The sequence below is a fragment of the Pongo pygmaeus genome, chromosome X, assembly GCF_028885625.2.
Source record: "Pongo pygmaeus isolate AG05252 chromosome X, NHGRI_mPonPyg2-v2.0_pri, whole genome shotgun sequence".
NCBI classification, from domain to species: Eukaryota; Metazoa; Chordata; class Mammalia; order Primates; family Hominidae; genus Pongo; species Pongo pygmaeus.
The window spans coordinates 104,949,050-104,968,008 of record NC_072396.2 but is presented as its reverse complement, the minus strand read 5'-3'; the positions used below and the strand labels follow the sequence as shown (position 1 = coordinate 104,968,008).

At 42.4% G+C, this 18,959-nt stretch overlaps 1 protein-coding gene across 1 annotated transcript; it reads left to right on the top strand.

Annotated features, from left to right (window-relative positions):
- Positions 1-1,474: 1,474 nt before the first annotated feature.
- Positions 1,475-17,430, top strand: XKRX (XK related X-linked). The gene is made up of 3 exons (XM_054471690.2): positions 1,475-3,001; positions 7,921-8,189; positions 15,851-17,430. Exons 1-3 carry the CDS (start codon positions 2,628-2,630, stop codon positions 16,594-16,596), a joined length of 1,389 nt encoding a protein of 462 aa, XP_054327665.1. The 5' UTR covers positions 1,475-2,627; the 3' UTR covers positions 16,597-17,430.
- The last annotated feature ends 1,529 nt before the right edge of the window (positions 17,431-18,959 follow it).

The window sequence follows — 18,959 nt, the reverse complement described above, 5'->3', positions numbered from 1 at the left end:
ATTTTTGAATTTTTAGTAGAGACAGGATTTCACCATGTTGGTCAGGCTGGTCTCAAACTCCTGACCTCAGGCGATTCACCCACCTTGGCCTCCCAAAATGCTGGGATTACAGGCATGAGCTACCGCGCCCGGCTGACTCTCCCATGTTAGGGGGACCAACTCACCCTATCCCAGTGAAATGGGATTAATTGGTCACCTTGCCTGAGATTCACCTTGTGAACAGGTACCTAGAGCAGCCCCAAGAGGTTCTGCACCATATACTGGTGGTGGAGAACCTTGTCCCAGTTGGAATGTCCCAACTAATAAGAAAAAGAACACTCTCTGAAGTTGTTCTCAATAATGTTGACCTCCTTTATGAAATGGAAAGGAGAAAGGAGCAGCCTCCTAGCCCAACTGCTAGCATAGGTGCAGACCAAGATGCGGAGTCTTCTTCAGAAGGTGACAACCTTTAGATGTTGAATCTGTCCCTGAATCAGCCCTGGGGAAAGGAGGCAGCAATCATGGAAACCTTAAAAAAACAAAAAACAACATAATGACAGGACGACCTGGAGGCCATCATTTTGGGGGCTGCTACTTGGCCACTCCTCACGTAGATTTGTTTTACTGACTTCCTGCAGCAAAAGGAGATTGGCACAGGCTCTGCTACATTATTATTATTATTATTATTATTATTATTATTATTAAGATGTAATCTTGCTCTGTTGCCCAGGCTGGAGTGCAGTGGCGTGATCTCAGCTCACTGCAACCTCTGCCTCCCGGGTTCAAGTGATTCTCCTGCCTCAGCCTCCTGAGTAGCTGGGATTACACTCACGAACCACCACGACCAGCTGATTTTTGTATTTTTAGTAGAGATGGGGTTTCACCACGTTGGCTAGGCTGGTCTCGAAGTCCTGACCTCGAGTGATCTGCCTGCCTCAGCCTCCCAAAGTGCTGGGATTACAGGCGTGAACCACTGTGCCTGGCCTACATCTATATTATTACCAGGAGGCAGATGTGTTCTCTTTTTCTCTGAGGTTTAGAATTATGCAAATGAAGATATGAAAACAAAAGCTCAGTGAGGTGGGGGAGGATTACACTTAAGAATACAGGTAATTTTCAAAGCTCTTTAAGACACCTCTCTCAGTTTTTACTAACAGCTCTCTCGGCTCTTTACCAGTCTGTTTAGAATTTGACACCTCTTCATAACCTTTCAACCAAAGACCTGTAAGTTCATTCTAAAGCTCCTATCCTGGCCTCATTTTGCAAGTGGAGAAATCAAGGCATAAAATATGAGCTTTCAGTGTCTGTGGGCTGACCTTGAGTCTTGACCTTTATCCTGTTCTATCTTCCCTCCGCCGAAAACTCTGACCCTATTCCTCTCAGGTTCCCCCCTCATGATATTATCTGGAGGGCAATAGGACCTAGGGAGGTTCAACCCTGCGGCGGAGGGAGACACACCTGCTTAACCGCGTGGGTAGCGTGAGTGTTGGAGCAAGTCACTTAACTAGTTAGGGAGGACGGGGCAGAAGTGGGCGCCTGCTGCTCTTAGGGAAGAGTAAAGCTGTGGCTCCTGCCTGGGTCTGGAGGTCGTGGTCAGAAGTGCTTCTGAAGAGCGGCCCAAGCCCCTTTTTGTCCCGCCACTCCACAACGAGCATCCCTCGGCTGGCCGCCTGCCCGGGAACTCTCCGGCTGGTTTTGTTTGGCCCCAGCCGTCCCGCCCATCTCGCCCGCCCCCGCCGTCCCGGTGCCTTAGTTTTTGAAGCTGCCGACCTCTTGCAGCTGGAATCGCAGATCAGGCAGGACCCTGGCAGCAGACGGCGTCCAAGAGTTTGGCGACATCCGTCCAGCCAGGTTGGCGCCCCGCACGTCGTGCCTCTCACTAGCAAAGTTTCTCCGAGGAGAAGCAGCCCCTCCAGCCTTTTCTTGATCCTGTAGAGCGAGCGCGCTCTGCTTCTCTCCCTCAACACTGCATTCGGAGACAGGGTGGTGACAATACTCCACTCCCGGGCCAGGCGGTCTTGGGGGCGGGGCTTGGGGGAATCCGAGGAGCTATCCTGAGAACCCTGGACTCAGCAAAGGTCCTGAGAGCGCGCAGGTGAGCGGACGAGCTGATAGCTACAGCCTAGCAATAGCTAGGATACCTAGGCACTGAACTGAATCCCCTCTTCTGCCCCCCTTCTTCTGCGCCCCCTCTTCTGCCCTGGCTCAGCTCTCCGCTGACTTGAGAGGACACACTGGTCAGGACTCTTTGTGAGGAGCTGCTGAGTGTCGGTGCCCCCGACAGATCGGCTACTCCCTGCCTGAGGGTCTGCGAAAGGAGCCGCCACGGAAGCCGCTGTTCTCATGACTCTTCACGTCCCCGGAGTTGGACTCTGGATGGGGCGCTGGGATGCTTGCTTTTGTCTTGTTCATGTTTCACAGCAAGTATGTTGACGATTGGAATCCAGGGCCAATCAAGAGTCAAGTTCAAAGTGGTACTCCTGGGCTTTCCATCCCAGACTCCAAGTTGAATCTGAATCTAGAAGAGAGCGGTTTCTTGCTCTAACTAGTGAATCTCTGTTCCCAAACTGGACTTGACAGAGCTCTCCTCACCTATACTTGGACTGTAGCGGCTATAGGGTTCTCTTGGGGATGGATGGGAGGGTGCTATGAACACCAGACCACAACATTCAGAAAGAACCTCGACAATGGACAGAGTTTATGAAATTCCTGAGGAGCCAAATGTGGATCCGGTTTCATCTCTGGAGGAAGATGTCATCCGTGGAGCCAACCCCCGATTTACTTTTCCATTTAGCATCCTTTTCTCCACCTTTTTGTACTGTGGGGAGGCTGCGTCTGCTTTGTACATGGTTAGAATCTATCGAAAGAATAGTGAAACTTACTGGATGACATACACCTTTTCTTTCTTTATGTTTTCATCCATTATGGTCCAGTTGACCCTCATTTTTGTCCACAGAGATCTAGCCAAAGATAAACCGCTATCATTATTTATGCATCTAATCCTCTTGGGACCTGTTATCAGGTGAGCAACTTTTAAATCTTTTCCTTACCCCACCAACCCCCCCGCTCAGACTTGGGCAGAGAAAGATGAAAGATTTACAAGATGGATACTATGGCTCTAATCAATTCTCTCATTTCCTCCCACTCTCGGCTTCCCTGTCTACCATTCAAAAAACTTACCTGAAATCTTAAATGCCACCATGATGAACACGTGGTATGTACCTGTGTTCCAAAACAATGAACGATGCTATTTGGGCTGTGTAAACTAGAATGGGAACAACAAGACGTGATCACCCTGTGCATGAAGGCCATAGCTGCAGAGTGTGTAATTTTATTAAAAAAAATTTTTTTTTGTCTAAGACAAGGTCTTGCTCTGCCTCCCAGGCTACAGTGCAGTGGTGCGATCATGGCTCACTGCAGCCTTGATCTCCTGGGATCAAGCGAACCTCCCACCTCAGCCTCCAAGTAGCTGGGACCAAAGGCACGTGTCACCATGCCTGGTTAATTTAAAAAAAAATTTTATAGGCCGGGTGTGGTGGCTCACACCTGTAATCCCAGCACTTTGGGAGGCCGAGGCGGGTGGATCACCTGAGGTCAGGAGTTCAAGACCAGCTGGCCAACATGGTGAAACCCCTGTCTCTACTAAAAATCAGCTGGGTGTGGTGGCACACATCTGTAATCCCAGCTACTCTGGTGGCTGAGGCAGGAGAATCACTTGAACCCGGAAGGTAGAGGTTGCAGTGAGCCAAGATCGGTGCCACTGCACTCCAGCCTGGGCGGTAGAGTGAGACTCCATCTCAAAAAAAAAAAAAATTTGTAGAGACGGGATCTCGTTATGTAGACTGGGCTCAAGTGATCTTCCTGCCTCAGCCTCCCAAAGTGAGCCATCGCGCCTGGTCTGAGTGTGTAATTTTGACTCTACCTTTTGGATGCTTTGTAAATTGGATAAAAGTTTCTTTACCCTGAGATGCTTGGGCTGGTGCTACTGCCATTTTCAAATTTTCCAGAGTAATTTGACATCTGGAAAATATTTTAAACCATCTGTGGTAATCTGGTACCCCAACCCAATATAGTTCAGTTCTCTGTCGGTTTATCAGTTTCCTGTTTATCTCTTTGTATATTTCTGCAATAAAGATACGAAGTTGGGAGGGGGCAAAGGAAGACAGTTCATCACTCTATGTGGATGCAGTAGCACAATTTAGTAGTATCAAGTATTTCCATTCAGATTGCCTTGAAGTGGAAAGAATGCACTTAATCCTAGGGAGATAGGCACCTGTGTCAACAGTCTCATCTGGATGCTATGGGGTGTTCAAGGTAGAGAGATGTTGCAAAACTTATGAGTTCAGGAGTAAGGAATGGACCAAGTTTGTCTTGATTGCAAGAGAGGCAGACAACTGCAGTCAGCCGAGGAATATGGGTCAGAGTGTTGCAATGGGAAGATACCTCATCATTAGACAACTAAAAACAGTCTGTGAAACTGATTAAGGATGGAACTCACTCCTTTATAAAATTTCGTATCTGTACACATGTATAATTTTTATTTGTCACTTATACCTCAATAAAGCCAGAAAAGAAATTTTATCAATAAATTTTAAAGTGGGGAGGACTCGATTAGGCTCTATCAGAGAGAATATGGGATATCAACAGAAACAGTGGCCTGAAATTCAGGAGATTTGGAGTCTAGTCTTCCCTCTCTCATTGACTGTTGTGTGTTCTTGGTAAAATCTCTGAAGATACCTTCACAGGAAGGCATATAGAGTTCCCTCATCTGTAAAGCAAATGGGTTAGTCTAAATCATGGGTCTCAAATTCAAACACTTGCAGGGACCAGGCAGGTATCATAAATGAATGAAGCAGGCCTAGTATAAGAAAAAACAGTAGCCTTGTGTGAGATGATAAATGAAAACAAAGTCTCAGAGAAATACTGAGGAGTAGTGAGTACCATGGTAATCTGAAATCTTCATGACCTGCCTGAAGGAGGTAGCCCCTCTAGAGCCCTGGCCCATCGTTTCCATGTTGGAATTCAGACCCAGTATTGCCAGATCCACTAACTTTTCAGAAGATGCTCCAAAGACAGGATTTTTATATGAAATGTCATCATTTTAAATTTTCACAGCTGACTAAAACAACAACAACAACAACAACACAGGATGGACCAAACCATATCTATTGGTCAGATATAACTCAGCTGGCCTATATTCATCTTTGGACTGGGTGATCTAAAAGGTCCTTTATGGTTCTAAATCTTTGAAGTTAAGCTGTAAAAGGAAAACCTCATCTTGACCTTAAAACCAAGAAATTTAAAGTTGTCACTAGAGGAGCAAATAAACCATTCGTCCCTCCTTTTTCAAATACAATATATTGAGTTAACCAATCGAAAACTCTCAAGATGCAAATTTCAGAAAGTACCTAGCTGCACCCTCCCCTCTTTTTGACTTCTTGTTTGCTTTGTGAACCCTCTGTGTGGAGTGTTGAGTACTGTTTTTCATTTTTGTTGTTTAGCTTCCACTAGAAATGATTGGGAAGCATTTATAACCTCAGGCCGCTAAGCCCACAGCAGAGAAAAGATAATTAAAAACTCATAAATTATACTCTGGATTCGCTTATTTTCAAGGCCAATTACTTGTTAGATAGGTAGGAACTTGATTAGTGTTATCAGGCACATGAAGGTGCTTGTAGAGTCCGGGTGTCTTACATGAAATGCAAGCATACTTCTGAAATGAAAATGTACTCTAATTTACTGAAGCTTATAAATGGGCAAACACCCTTACTTAAACCAGAAAATAGCCCTGAGAATAGAAACGGAACATTTATGTAAATGTAAACGGAACATTTCATGCCGCCACCTTCTCCAATACTGTTCTCCAATTTAGCAATAGTACTGACGGGTTGGGGTTAAAATCTAAAATTTTTCTTTGAAAATGCACTTATGCAGAACAAGAATAGGATAAAGTGTTGCTTTTTCTTCTCTGTTCTTTCTTTGCATCTTTTTCTTTCCCAGGTCTTAGAGTTTGTCCCTAGAAGGTGAAAATTTCAAACTGCATGCTTCAGAGTGGTACACATGCATCAGTCTTAGGGTGATCTATGGAGACTGGCAGCCAGCATATGTTCCAAATTTTCCTATCAGGAGCTAAAAGCTAGAGAGCATATCAACCTCTGGGCTTGTCTTTGGTCTACTTTTCTGTTAAATTTCATTGCTGTTATTATTATCCTCTCCTCCCGTAATTGCTTACCCTGTATTATTTTCTTCCTTCTTATTCTTTCATTTACTCAGCAAATATTTCTCAAATACCTACTAAGTGATAAGAGCTGTAAACAAGATAAATACAACCCTTGACCTCAGTCTCTTGGGCAAAATGTCTTAATGTCCACTACAAATGTTCTTACTAGTCATAAGTAGTCCACAGTTTTTATTCATTCAAGGTGAGTGGGGAAGTGGTAACTCAGGTGTTCCAGAACAAGATGTTCTAGTTGCTTCTCTTCCACTTACCACATCAGAACTGCTAAAGACTTCTGATTTGTATGGGGGAGGTGGGAGGGGCATAGCAGGAAATGTCATCTTACCCTTATTCCAGGGATGATAGGCTTTCATAAGGATGTTTTTCTCTTTGTAAAGAAAGAATCCAGTTTAAAAGGCTTTTGTCCACAAACGGGTCAAGAGGCACAAAAAGTAACTATTACAGTGATCTTTCGAGGGCCTAGTTATGTAGTTCATTCAGGTTTGAGTTGTCGTTTTTTAAGTACTTTTGTTGCTTTCATGGCTTCCTGTGTATATGAGAGATTTTTTTTTCTCTGATCTGTCCCAAGACTTTTTGGCTGAGATATGGTTGTGAGCCCTTTCTTGAAAAAGCAGAATCTGGCCAGGTGCAGTGGCTCATGCCTGTAATCTCAGCACTTTGGGAAGCTGAGGTGGGTGGATCACCTGAGGTCAGGGGTTCAAGACCAGCCTGGCCAACATGGTGAAAACGCATCTCTACTAAAAATACAAAAAAAAAAAAAAACACAACAATAACTTAGCCGGACGTGGTGGCACATGCCTGTAATCCCAGCTACTCAGGAGGCTGAGGCAGGAGAATCGCTTGAACCCAGGAGGCGGAGGTTACAGTGAGCCGAGATTGTGCCACTGCACTCCAGCCTGGGTGACAGAGCAAGACTCTGTCTCAAAAAAAAAAAGAAAGAAAAAGAAAAAGCAGAATCTAAAACTTTGGTTATGGAGCTGAATGCTTTGAGTGAGGAATGCTTTACCTCACGAATTTGAGGTAAGAAAACAGGGCCTTTTGGAACCTTCATTATTCTGCTAGGAAAACAGTATCGACTTAATACCTTTGTGTTCAAGGCACTTTTCTACCTGCCACAGGCCTATTCTTAAAAAGACAAAACAATTCCTCAAGTCCTCAAACAAGTACTTCTGAAATAGTGTTCTTAGGTCAGTCGATTACTGAACAAAAAAGGATTTAGATTCATGTAACTTGTAGAAGGCATGATCCACCTTTTGACTTATGAGAAATGATCAGAAGACAGAAAAAGACAAAAAGTAGTGCAGGCTGGTCATGGTGTCTCACACGTGTGATCCCAGCACTTTAGGATCCCAGCACTTTGGGTCAAGGCAGTAGGATTGCTTGAGCCCAGGAGTTTGAGACCAGTCTGGGCAACATGTCTAGATCTCCTCTCTACACAAATTAAAAATAGCTGGCATGGTGGCATGCACCTGTAGTACTAGCTGCTCAGAAGGCTGAGGTGGGAGGATCATTTGAGTCTAGGAGGTCAAGGCTGCAATGAATTATGATTGTGCCACTGCACTCCAGCCAGGGTGACGGAGTAAGACCTTGTCTCAAAAATAAAATAAAGTAGCACAACCTCCCCAAGTTATTTTTTTCCCTTGTTACAACCTCCCTTCCCAGGATAGCTTTAGTTAAGTTTGCATGATGCTTTACTTCTACAGATGTTTGGAGGCCATGATTAAGTACCTCACACTGTGGAAGAAAGAGGAGCAGGAGGAGCCCTATGTCAGCCTCACCCGAAAGAAGATGCTAATAGATGGCGAGGAGGTGCTGATAGAATGGGAGGTGGGCCACTCCATCCGGACCCTGGCTATGCACCGCAATGCCTACAAACGTATGTCACAGATCCAAGCCTTCCTGGGCTCAGTGCCCCAGCTGACCTATCAGCTCTATGTGAGCCTGATCTCTGCAGAGGTCCCCCTGGGTAGAGGTGAGTGGGGCCAGAAGAGGGGAGGGCTCCAGTTAAATCAAGGGTCTTAGAAGTCTAGACCCAAGCTGTCTAATATACTGGCCACTAGCTTCATGTGGCTATTTAACTTAAAATTAAATAAAATTAAAAACGTGTTCATTAATACTAGCTACATTTCAAGTTCTCAGCAGCCGTGTGTTGCTAGCAACTACTGTATTGGATGGCACAGGTATAAACATTTCCATCATCACAGAAAGTTCTATCGGACAGCACTGGGAGATAGTTAAAGAACTTGTGGAGTCAGACATCTCAAGCCTGCCAGATTTCTTAAACAGGTAAGCTGTTTAGACTAAAAATGTCACAGATAAACCTTCTCTGGGCCCAGAAGAAGCTAGTAATACCAGCAGTCAGTAGGATATTTTCCCTTGCCCAAAATGTTTAAATTATGCTGTTAGTTGTTTTGTTTGTTTAAGGATGGCAGTCTTTAATAAGAGGTTCCCAAATAGTACTGATCATCAGAATCATGTGATGAGCTTCTTTTTGAAATTATATTCACTCCCCAGACTTGAATCAATCTTAATATATATTTCTAAAAGGTACCCCAGTTGATTTTGATCAGCCACATTTGGGAACCAATGATTTAATAATTTCTGCTAATGCCAGTGGAGAGAAAGAAAAGGAGCGTGGGCCGGGCACGGTGGCTCAAGCCTGTAATCCCAGCACTTTGGGAGGCCGAGGCGGGTGGATCACAAGGTCAGGAGATCGAGATCATCCTGGCTAACATGGTGAAAATCCGTCTCTACTAAAAATACAAAAAATTAGCCGAGCGTGGTGGCAGACGCCTGTAGTCCCAGCTACTCGGGAGGCTGAGGCCGGAGAATGGCGTGAACCCGGGAGGCAGAGCTTGCAGTGAGCCGAGATCACGTCACTGCACTCCAGCCTGGGCGACAGAGCAAGACTCTCAAAAAAAAAAAAAAAAAAAAAAAGCGTGGGGTTAATACTAATGAGAGTTAGGCCTGGACCAAGTTCTGACCTTCACTGTGATCTTTGGAGGAAGTTACAAAGCAATCACTGACCTAATTTCCCACTTGTAGAAGAGGGATCCTGAAATGAGTAAGACCTCTAGCAGAGGATGAAATGTGAGTCAGTGTTTTCAAAGTTGAGATAAATTGTTGTTAATGAATTGTAACAGCCTGAGATTTGCTTCATCTGCTTGGGCAGGCACTGGTATAGGTGTGGGTACAGGTTTGGACCATTTCCTATTAGATTCTAACCCTGTTTGGCAAAGTCCCATGTCTCAAATAAGGTAAGGAGAAAATTTGCCCTCTTTTGTCTTCTTTCCCCACTAAGAATTGTTCTTGAAGTTCTATTGGTCTTGAAGCTGTTCACATACATACATAGTAGTTTGAGGAGAAAACTCTTTGGAAATGATGATGCTTTTCCTTTAAATCATCTAATAAAAATAGGTGTACATTACGGCTGGGCATGGTGGCTCACGCCTGTAATCCTAGCACTTTGGGAGGCCAAGGCAAGTGGATCACTTGAAGTTGGGAGTTTAAAACCAGCCTGGCCAACATGGTGAAACCCCGTCTCTACTAAAAATACAAAAAAAAAATTAAGGATGAGCATGGTGGCTGATGCCTGTAATCCCAGCACTTTGGGAAGCCAAGGCAGGTGGATCACCTGAGGTCAGGAGGTTGAGACCAGCCTGGCCTGGCGAAACTCTGTCTCTACTAAAAATACAAAAATTAGCCGGGTATGGTGGTGGATGCTTATAATCCCAGCTACTTGGGAGGCTGATGCATGAGAATCACTTGAACCTGGGAGCTGAGATCTCACCATTGCACTCCAGCCTGGGCAAAAGAGCGAGACTCTGTCTCAAAAGAAAATTCAGCCAGGCGTGGTGGTGGGTGCCTGTAATCCCAGCTACTTGGGAGGCTGAAGCAGGAGAATTGCTTGAACCTGGGAGGTGGAGGTTGCAGTGAGCCGAGACTGCACCACTGCACTCCAGCCTGGGCGACAGAGGGAGACTCCCATCTCATAAATAAATAAATAAATAACAAAAGTAATACATGCACAAACTGACATATAAGTAATTGTATTTGCACAGAAAATTTCTGGAAACTATGCAAGAAACTACCTCTGCGGAGTGGGAATGAAAAGTCAGCAGTCTTACTTTTTTAAATTCTTCTGTATGGTTTGAAAATTTTTTTCGTGATCATGCATTACTAGTTTTGGTCTTTATCTTTTTTTAATTAAAAAAGTCAGACATGGTTATAGTAAAAATTAAAAACCATACAGAATAGATATAAAATAGGAAACGTAATCTCACTCCCCAAAGATAACCTCTGTTGATCATCCAGTATATATCCTTCTGGACTTATTTTTACTATATAAACATAAACATACATACAATATATATTGTACATGTTTTTGCCCCAAAATGGACTGTATGAAACATTCTGTCAACAAAGTCTTTTTCAAAAGTACAGTATGCTAGTATGTCTTTTCTCAAGTTATTTATATATACATGTATAACAATAATAAACATATAATATAGATTTCCTTTATATGAATTAGATTATTTTTATTCTCCTAATTTTCTATTGATAGGATTCTATTGATTGTCTCAAAAAAGAAAAGAAAAAGGTAGCACAACCTCCCCAAGTTATTTTTTCCCCTCATTACAACTTCCCTTCTCAGGACAGCTTTAGTTAAGTTCCCATGATGCTTTACTTCTGCAGATGTTTGGAGGCCATGATTAAGGACCTCACACTGTGGAAGAAAGAGGGGCGGCAGGAGCCCTATGTCGGCCTCACAAATTTTAATTTTTCGCAAAAAAGTTGTTTTCTGATTGCAAATTATGCCACAGTAAACATTTTTATAAATGCCTGTGTACATGAATGAGACTTTGTAGGATAAATTTATAGCAGTAGAATTGCTGGGTGGAAGGATATGTATGTTTAAAATTTTATTGATATTGCCAAATAACTCTCCCAAAAAGATATATGAATTTATACTCTCACCCAACAGTATACAAATGTGCCTGTTTCTGTTTCTTCATATCCTAAACTCAATATTCTTTATTTGTATAATTATAAAATAATTGGCTTTTAAAATAATTGGCTTTCTTTGGTTATGAATGAAGCTGAGCATCTTTTTGTGTTTGGTCATTGTGTGTTCTGTGAATTGTTTGTTTATATATTTTACTCGCTTTTTCTAGTGGGTTGTCTTTTTCATATTAATTTTTAGGAGCTATTTACTTATTCTTGTTATTAATCCTTTCTCTGCTGTGAATGAGTATGTATGCATATATTTGTATAATTTTTAGCTTGTACATACACGCGTTTTAAATATGTATATACATGTCATACATGTAATATGTGTGTGATATATTTAATATCCACAATACACTTTGTAGTATCTTCTGGCATTCTGAAGTATTACATTTTTATGTATTCAGATTCTTTATTGCTTTTAGATTTTGTGCCTTTCTTACAAAGGCCTATCACATCTCTCATCTGGTAGAACAATTTTCCCCAATCTTTTAAGTAGATTAATTTTCAAGATAATTTTTTAATTCATCCTACAGAAAAAGCAAAATAATAACAGCAAAAAAAAAAAAACATTTCATTGAGATTCTGATTGAGATTTGCATCAAATTACTTAGGTTATTTTGGGAGAATTTACATCTTTATAGGATTGTTGGATTTCATATTGTGAAATGATAAATCTCTCCATTTTATTAAATATTTTAAAATGTATCTCAGTAAAATTGTATAGTTTTCTTCAGTAAAGTTGTATAGTTTTCTTGCTATGAGTCTTACATTTTTATAAGGCTTACTTTCAGATGTTCTATCAGTTTTAAAATGACCTGATTTTCTAAGTACCAGGATAGTATCCAGGTAAAGTAAACCCACCTACCATACCTTTGGAAATAGGGGGATGATGAAGATGACAAAGAATAGGAAGAAAGAGGAGGAGGGGGAGGAGGAGAAAAAGGACAAGAAAGAAGGGAAGAAGGAAGAAAAAGAAAGAAGAACACAGCTAAAAGAATTTACTAGGTTCTAGGCATTTCTCTAAGCCCTTTACATGTAAATGTTTATTTAATCTTTACCACAACCCTATGAGATAATTATTATTCTCATTTTACAGACGAAGAAACAGATGCACTGAGAATTTAAGTATGTTCCCCCAAGGTCCCATAAGCAAAGATTGGATTGTAATTCAGGGTGTTTGCCTCCAGAGCCTGTGTATTTTGTTCTCTTATGGCATGAGTGTATTTGTAGGGACACAGACTGAAAATGTTTTGACATTTATTGGAAGCATCAGGTTTTTTTCCTTCTGTTACACTACTAATCAATAAATCAGTTCTAATGTAAGGGAAAGCATCGCCACACAGTTGGATGTATGCTCTCACATTCCCAGTTACATAAGGTGCATCAGCTCTTGAGGATGGGACTGAGAATGGTTGAGAAAGACAAGAGTCACCACTTCAAGAGTCTCCAATTCCAGTCTCTGAGATTCCAGCACTCTACTTAAAGCTGAAGAACTCAGAGCTGTGCTTCCTTTTGGGTTTACATGGGGGAAATCTTAACTTTTCCTCCATGAAAAGTAAAAGATTAAGTTGACATCTCTGTGGCCACCTTTTCCCTAGATCAAGTGTTTTAATAGGAACAGAAAGCTCCAGCTTTCCTTTTGGATGAGTATTCCTCAGCCCTCCCACTTCTCTTGAGAGCACTGGATTTTTCTTAGTGATCAGCATCCTCTGACATAAAGGAAGAAAAGGAAAGGGCCACCTGTGTCATCTATAGTTGATGCTTAGGTAGGTTAGGGAGCATCCTGGCTCTTTAGGGACACTACTCTAACATATGGTTCCATGGATGTCATGGGTGAGGCAACAGGGTTTGGAAATTTTTGAACCACTCTGCTGCAAACTCAGAGATTCCTAACATATGGGGGTAATGAATTGACATTGCTGATGACAAATATAAACAACTCTTGAGTATCTCAGTGAATTGAGAACTGAGGTACACAGATATTCAGTGACTTCCAAAAGTTCCCATACAGCTGAACCGCTGAACCAAGGATTTCTTTCTTTCTTTCTTTCTTTCTTTCTTTCTTTCTTTCTTTCTTTCTTTCTTTCTCTCTCTCTCTCTCTCTCTCTCTCTCCCTCCCTCCCTCCCTCCCTCTCTCTCTCTCTCTCTCTCTCTCTCTCCTCTCTCTCTCTCTCTCTCTCCTCTCTCTCTCTCTTCCTCCCTTCCTCCCTTCCTCCCTTCCTCTCTTTCTCCCTTTCTTCCCTTCCTCCTTACAGGCATGCACCACCACGCCCAGCTAATTTTTGTATTTTTAGTAGAGACCAGGTTTCACCATGTTGGACAGGCTGGTCTTGAACTCCTGACCTCAGGTGATCCACCCACCTCAGCCCCCCAAAGTGCTTGGGATTACAGGTGTGAGCCACCGTGTGCACGGCCAGAACCAAGGACTTCTAATTAGTTTTATTTTTAATTTTTTTTCTTTTTGAGAAGGAGTCTCACTCTGTCACCCAGGCTGGAGTGCAGTGGGGCGATCTCAACTCACTGCAACTTCTGCCTCCTGGGTTCAAGTGATTCTCGTGCCTCAGCCTCCTGAGAAGCTGGGATTACAGGCATGCCATCATGCCTGGCTAATTTTTTTTTTCTTTTTGAGACAGAGTCTCACTCTGTTGCCCAGGCTGGATCGCAGTGGTGCAATCTCGGCCCACTATAACCTCTGCCTCCCAGGTTCAAGCAATTCTCCTGCCTCAGCATCCCAGGTAGCTGGGATTACAGGTGCACGCCACCACACCTGACTAATATTTGTATTTTTAGCGGAGATGGAGTTTCATCATGTTGGCCAGGCTGGTCTCGAACTCCTGACCTCAGGTGATCCATCCGCCTTGGCCTCCCAACGTGCTGGGATTACAGGCATGAGTCACCGCGCCCAGCCTAATTAGGTATTTTATGCACCTCTCTAATCTCAGAAGTCTTCATTAATTCCACAAACATTTATTGAGCACCTGCTATGTTCCAGGTAATATGTTAGGCTCTGGGAATACAGCAGTGAAGAAAATAGACATGGTCCCTCCTGCCTTCATGGAATTTTCAATACACGTTTTGACACATCACTGAAGTTAAGTGTTCTAGAAACACACAAACAATGTTAGTTCCTTGAAGAAGATATACATCAAAGAAGGGACTTCTATTAGCAAGGGCATTCTCTGTGAGTCTCCTAAGACTGGATTTTTTCAGATAGAGTTCTTCCTGCCTTATTTAATGTTTGCTCCAAAGCCTGCTTCATCAGCAAAGTCTGCCTGATACCTTTTATGTACTCTTCTCATGTTAGTGACTTCTCAATGTTCTAAGACCCATGCTTTTTAAGGAAGTTTATTTTGTATATTTATATGATTATTAAAGTGTTACAGTATATGTTCATCACGAGAAATTTAGAAAATAGAGAAATGCAGAGAAAAAGATTTCTAAAACTGATATAAGACTATCACACACAAAAAAGATATTTTGGTTCATTCTTTCAATTTTTTGTGCATCTATTTTGTTTTATTGTATATATTCAAGGTGTACAATGCGATGTTTTGATGTATGTACACATTGTGAAATGATTACCACAACCAAACTAATTAACACATTCATCACCTCACATAGTTACCATTTTTGTACGTGTGTGTGTGTGTGTGGTAAAACTTAAAATCTACTCTCTTTAAAAATTTCAAGTACACAATACATTATTGTCAACTATAGTCATCATGTTGTACATTAGAGCTCTGAAACTTATTTATCTTATAACTCTAAGTTTGTAGCCTTTGATCAAAATCCTTCCATTTCCCTAAATCCCCATCCCCTGGTAACCACCCATTCTCTGTTTCTAGGTGTTCAACTTTTTTAGATTCCACATATAAGTAAGACAATGCAGTATTTTTCTTTATGTGTCTAGCTCATTTCACTTAGCATAATGTCCTCTAGGTTCATCTGTGTGTCACAGATGGCAGGGTTTCCCTAATTTTATGATTGAATAATATTCATACACACACACACACACACACACACACCAGATTTTCTTTATCCATTCATCTGTCAACAGATACTGAGTTTGTTTCCATATCTTGGCTATTGAGAATAATACTACAATGAGCATGGGAGTGCAGATATCTCTTTGAGATACTGATTTCCTTTAGGTATACACCCAGCAGTGGGATTATTTGATCGTTTGGCCGTTCTGTTTTTAATTTTTTGGAGAACCTCCATGCTGTTTTCCATAATGGCTGTATCAATTTATGTTCCCACAAACAGTGTACAAGGGTCCTTTTTCTCACATCCCCACCACCACTTATTTTTTTTTAATAATAGCCATTCTAACAGGTGTGAGGTGATATCTCATTGTGGCTTTGATTTGCATTTTTGTGATGATTAGTGATGTTGAACACCTTTTCATATACCTGTTGGCCGTTTATATACTGCCTTTGGAGAAAGTCTATTCAAATGCATGCTATTTGTTTACATAGCTGTGATCATATTTGTATTTGCTCTTAACTGGAGCTCTCAAGTCTCATCTGTCATCTCTCTGGACCTCTGGGTTATAAGTACAGCCTTCATTACCAACATTGACTGATTGCCTGTTTTTGTTTTTGTTTTTGTTTTTCTTAACAGTTGTGCTAATGGTATTTTCCCTGGTATCTGTCACCTATGGGGCCACCCTTTGCAATATGTTGGCTATCCAGATCAAGTACGATGACTACAAGATTCGCCTTGGGCCACTAGAAGTCCTCTGCATCACCATCTGGCGGACATTGGAGATCACTTCCCGCCTCCTGATTCTGGTGCTCTTCTCAGCCACTTTGAAATTGAAGGCTGTGCCCTTCCTAGTGCTCAACTTCCTGATCATCCTCTTTGAGCCCTGGATTAAGTTCTGGAGGAGTGGTGCCCAGATGCCCAATAACATTGAGAAAAACTTCAGCCGGGTCGGCACTCTGGTGGTCCTGATTTCAGTCACCATCCTCTATGCTGGCATCAACTTCTCTTGCTGGTCAGCTTTGCAGTTGAGGTTGGCAGACAGAGATCTCGTCGACAAAGGGCAGAACTGGGGACATATGGGCCTGCACTATAGTGTTAGGTTGGTAGAGAATGTGATCATGGTCTTGGTTTTTAAGTTCTTTGGAGTTAAAGTGTTACTGAATTACTGTCATTCCTTGATTGCCTTGCAGCTCATTATTGCTTATCTGATTTCCATTGGCTTCATGCTCCTTTTCTTCCAGTACTTGCATCCATTGCGCTCACTCTTCACCCATAATGTAGTAGACTACCTCCACTGTGTCTGCTGCCACCGGCACCCTCAGACCAGGGTTGAGAACTCAGAGCCACCCTTTGAGACTGAAGCAAGGCAAAGTGTTGTCTGATTCTATTTTCTGGGTATTTTAGGATGAGTTGGGAGTTGCCAAGAGTAACCATGAAATTGAAGGAAAGGATGAGGCTCATGGGTGAGATACCCATCAGTACATTTTCTTGACTTTTCTGTTAAGCCTATCAGAAGAAAGAGCAACTCCCAAATAGGTTTTATTTTCTTAAGAGTTACCACTATGTTTGGAAACGGGGGTATCCACTATATAGTTGAAAGGGTCAGAAATACCATTCACACCCTTCTTACCCAGGTCAATTGGAATAACTTGCCTTCAAACACTTTAGGCTCTCTAAAGTGACCTTCTAGCTCTGCTCATTTGCTTGATGCATTTCTGAGCTTTCCTGGGCTGAGCTGAAGGCCCAGAATCCTACTAGAATATAGTAGGAATATGTGGAACCTGCAACTGTCAGTGTGGCTGGGGTCTTTTTAATTCCAGTGAGAAGCTCTGGCTGAGAAGAAAATCACCACTATTAAAAAAGCTGCTCCCCAAACAGATTAGCTCTCTGTTAGGATTTTACTAGTGGCCATTAAGCAAGGATCTCTCTTTACAGTGGCACTTCATAGGCACACTCTGAGGAGAAAGTGCAGAGTAGAAGTCCTTCAGGGCATAAGCCAAAATGACTCTTTTTCTTAGGGACTTGCATGGGCCTCCGGCTTGTCTATTGGAATTGTTAAGTGAAGCCTCTCGCTTAGTGCCTCATTAGCAGCGATTTCCTCCAACCCAGCTTTTCTGTACTGTTGGTATTTTACTACTTGATGTGGACCTCAGAGAAGCTGAACTGTAATTGAAAATGTTTCCAATGTGTGGAAGAAATGAAGACTACTTTGTGTCTGCTGTTGTCCTGAGTATTTCATTAATATGTGTGTGTGTGTGTGTGTGTGTGTATGTATATGTGTGTAGGGGAGACAGAAAGTAATAATGGCTGAGACATCACCTTCATGTTGTTTGGGATTGGGATGGGTGACTAACACTCCAAGGTAGAGTGAAGGCAGAGGAGGGAAACAAGATCACATTAAATCATCATCAGTACTGGTTTCTGCCTACAGGAGTTTACTTTTTTTTTTTTTTTTTCTTTTTTGAGATGGAGTCTCGCTCTGTTTTCTAGGCTGGAGTGCAGTGGTGTGATCTTGGCTCACTGCAGCCTCTGCCTCCTGGGTTCAAGCAGTTCTCCTGCCTCAGCCTCCCGAGTAGCTGGGATTACAGCCGCCAGCCACCACACCGGGCTAATTTTTGTATTTTTAGTAGAGATGGGGTTTCACCATGTTGGCCAGGCTGGTCTCGAACTCCTGACCTCAAGTGATCCACCCGCCTCGGTCTCCCAAAGCACTGGGATTACAGGCATGAGCCACCTCACCCAGCCAGGATTTTACTTTATAACAAGGAACATATGTTTATCAACCGTCTGTTCGTTCCTATACCCCCAGTAGACGAATGCATGTCTCCTTTTCTCCTATATCTCAATGTTTACATCTCATATCAGTTGGGTATTTTGATAGGAATGTCAGCCAGCTACCTCTGAGGTAACCAAGGGATTGAAGTTACTATAGCCACTGCCTATTGGGACCAAATATCCCAGCATTTACCTAACAAATGCTTGCCCCTCACAGACCAGGACAATTAAAAGAACTCCTAGTAATGTATACCAGTCGTGGCCACCACAACACTTCAAGAAATTGTGAACAGTCTGACCTAGGGCTTCCCGTCCTCATCCAATTTTACTCTTGGTAGCATGCTAAGAATTTATCTTTAGTCATTTCCTCTCCTCTTATCCAATGCCGGGACATTATGTCGAGGGAGCCCTCTCTTCTAAGTAGCAGGGCTGTTAACCAAAGTATCTTATTTCTTGGCATGGCTAGCATGGTTTTCCCTTCATCAGCCACTGTTTGGGACTAAAAGGATTATATACTTAATTTGGGAGAGACTGTATGGACTTGCTTTGGAACAGTGGAGAGCTCCTTTCTTCAACCCCAACTCCCTCATTCCATTTTTCATGATGAAGAGACTTAGGTTATAGTCATATAAAGCTCACCTGCTGTCTTCTAACTATGTTATTCAAGGTGACCTTGAAAGAACTAATCTATCAGACCTCCAGAAGAACACATTACTTCTTTGGAATTCAAGCAAGAATTTCTCCCCAATAGTCACCGTACCCTCAAGTAAAATCAAGAGCAGCATGGAACAATAATTTGGTCCATAAAAGCCATGTGAATCAGCTACTTAAGGAGTGGGTGCTATGGAAACATATAGACACATACTGATCTAAGCAAGTCAATTGGAGATAAAATGATGCTACACAGGGCAAAAAGTGTGCCTCAGTACTAGACCAGGCAGAATTTTCCTTCCGTGTATCCTCCCCAGCT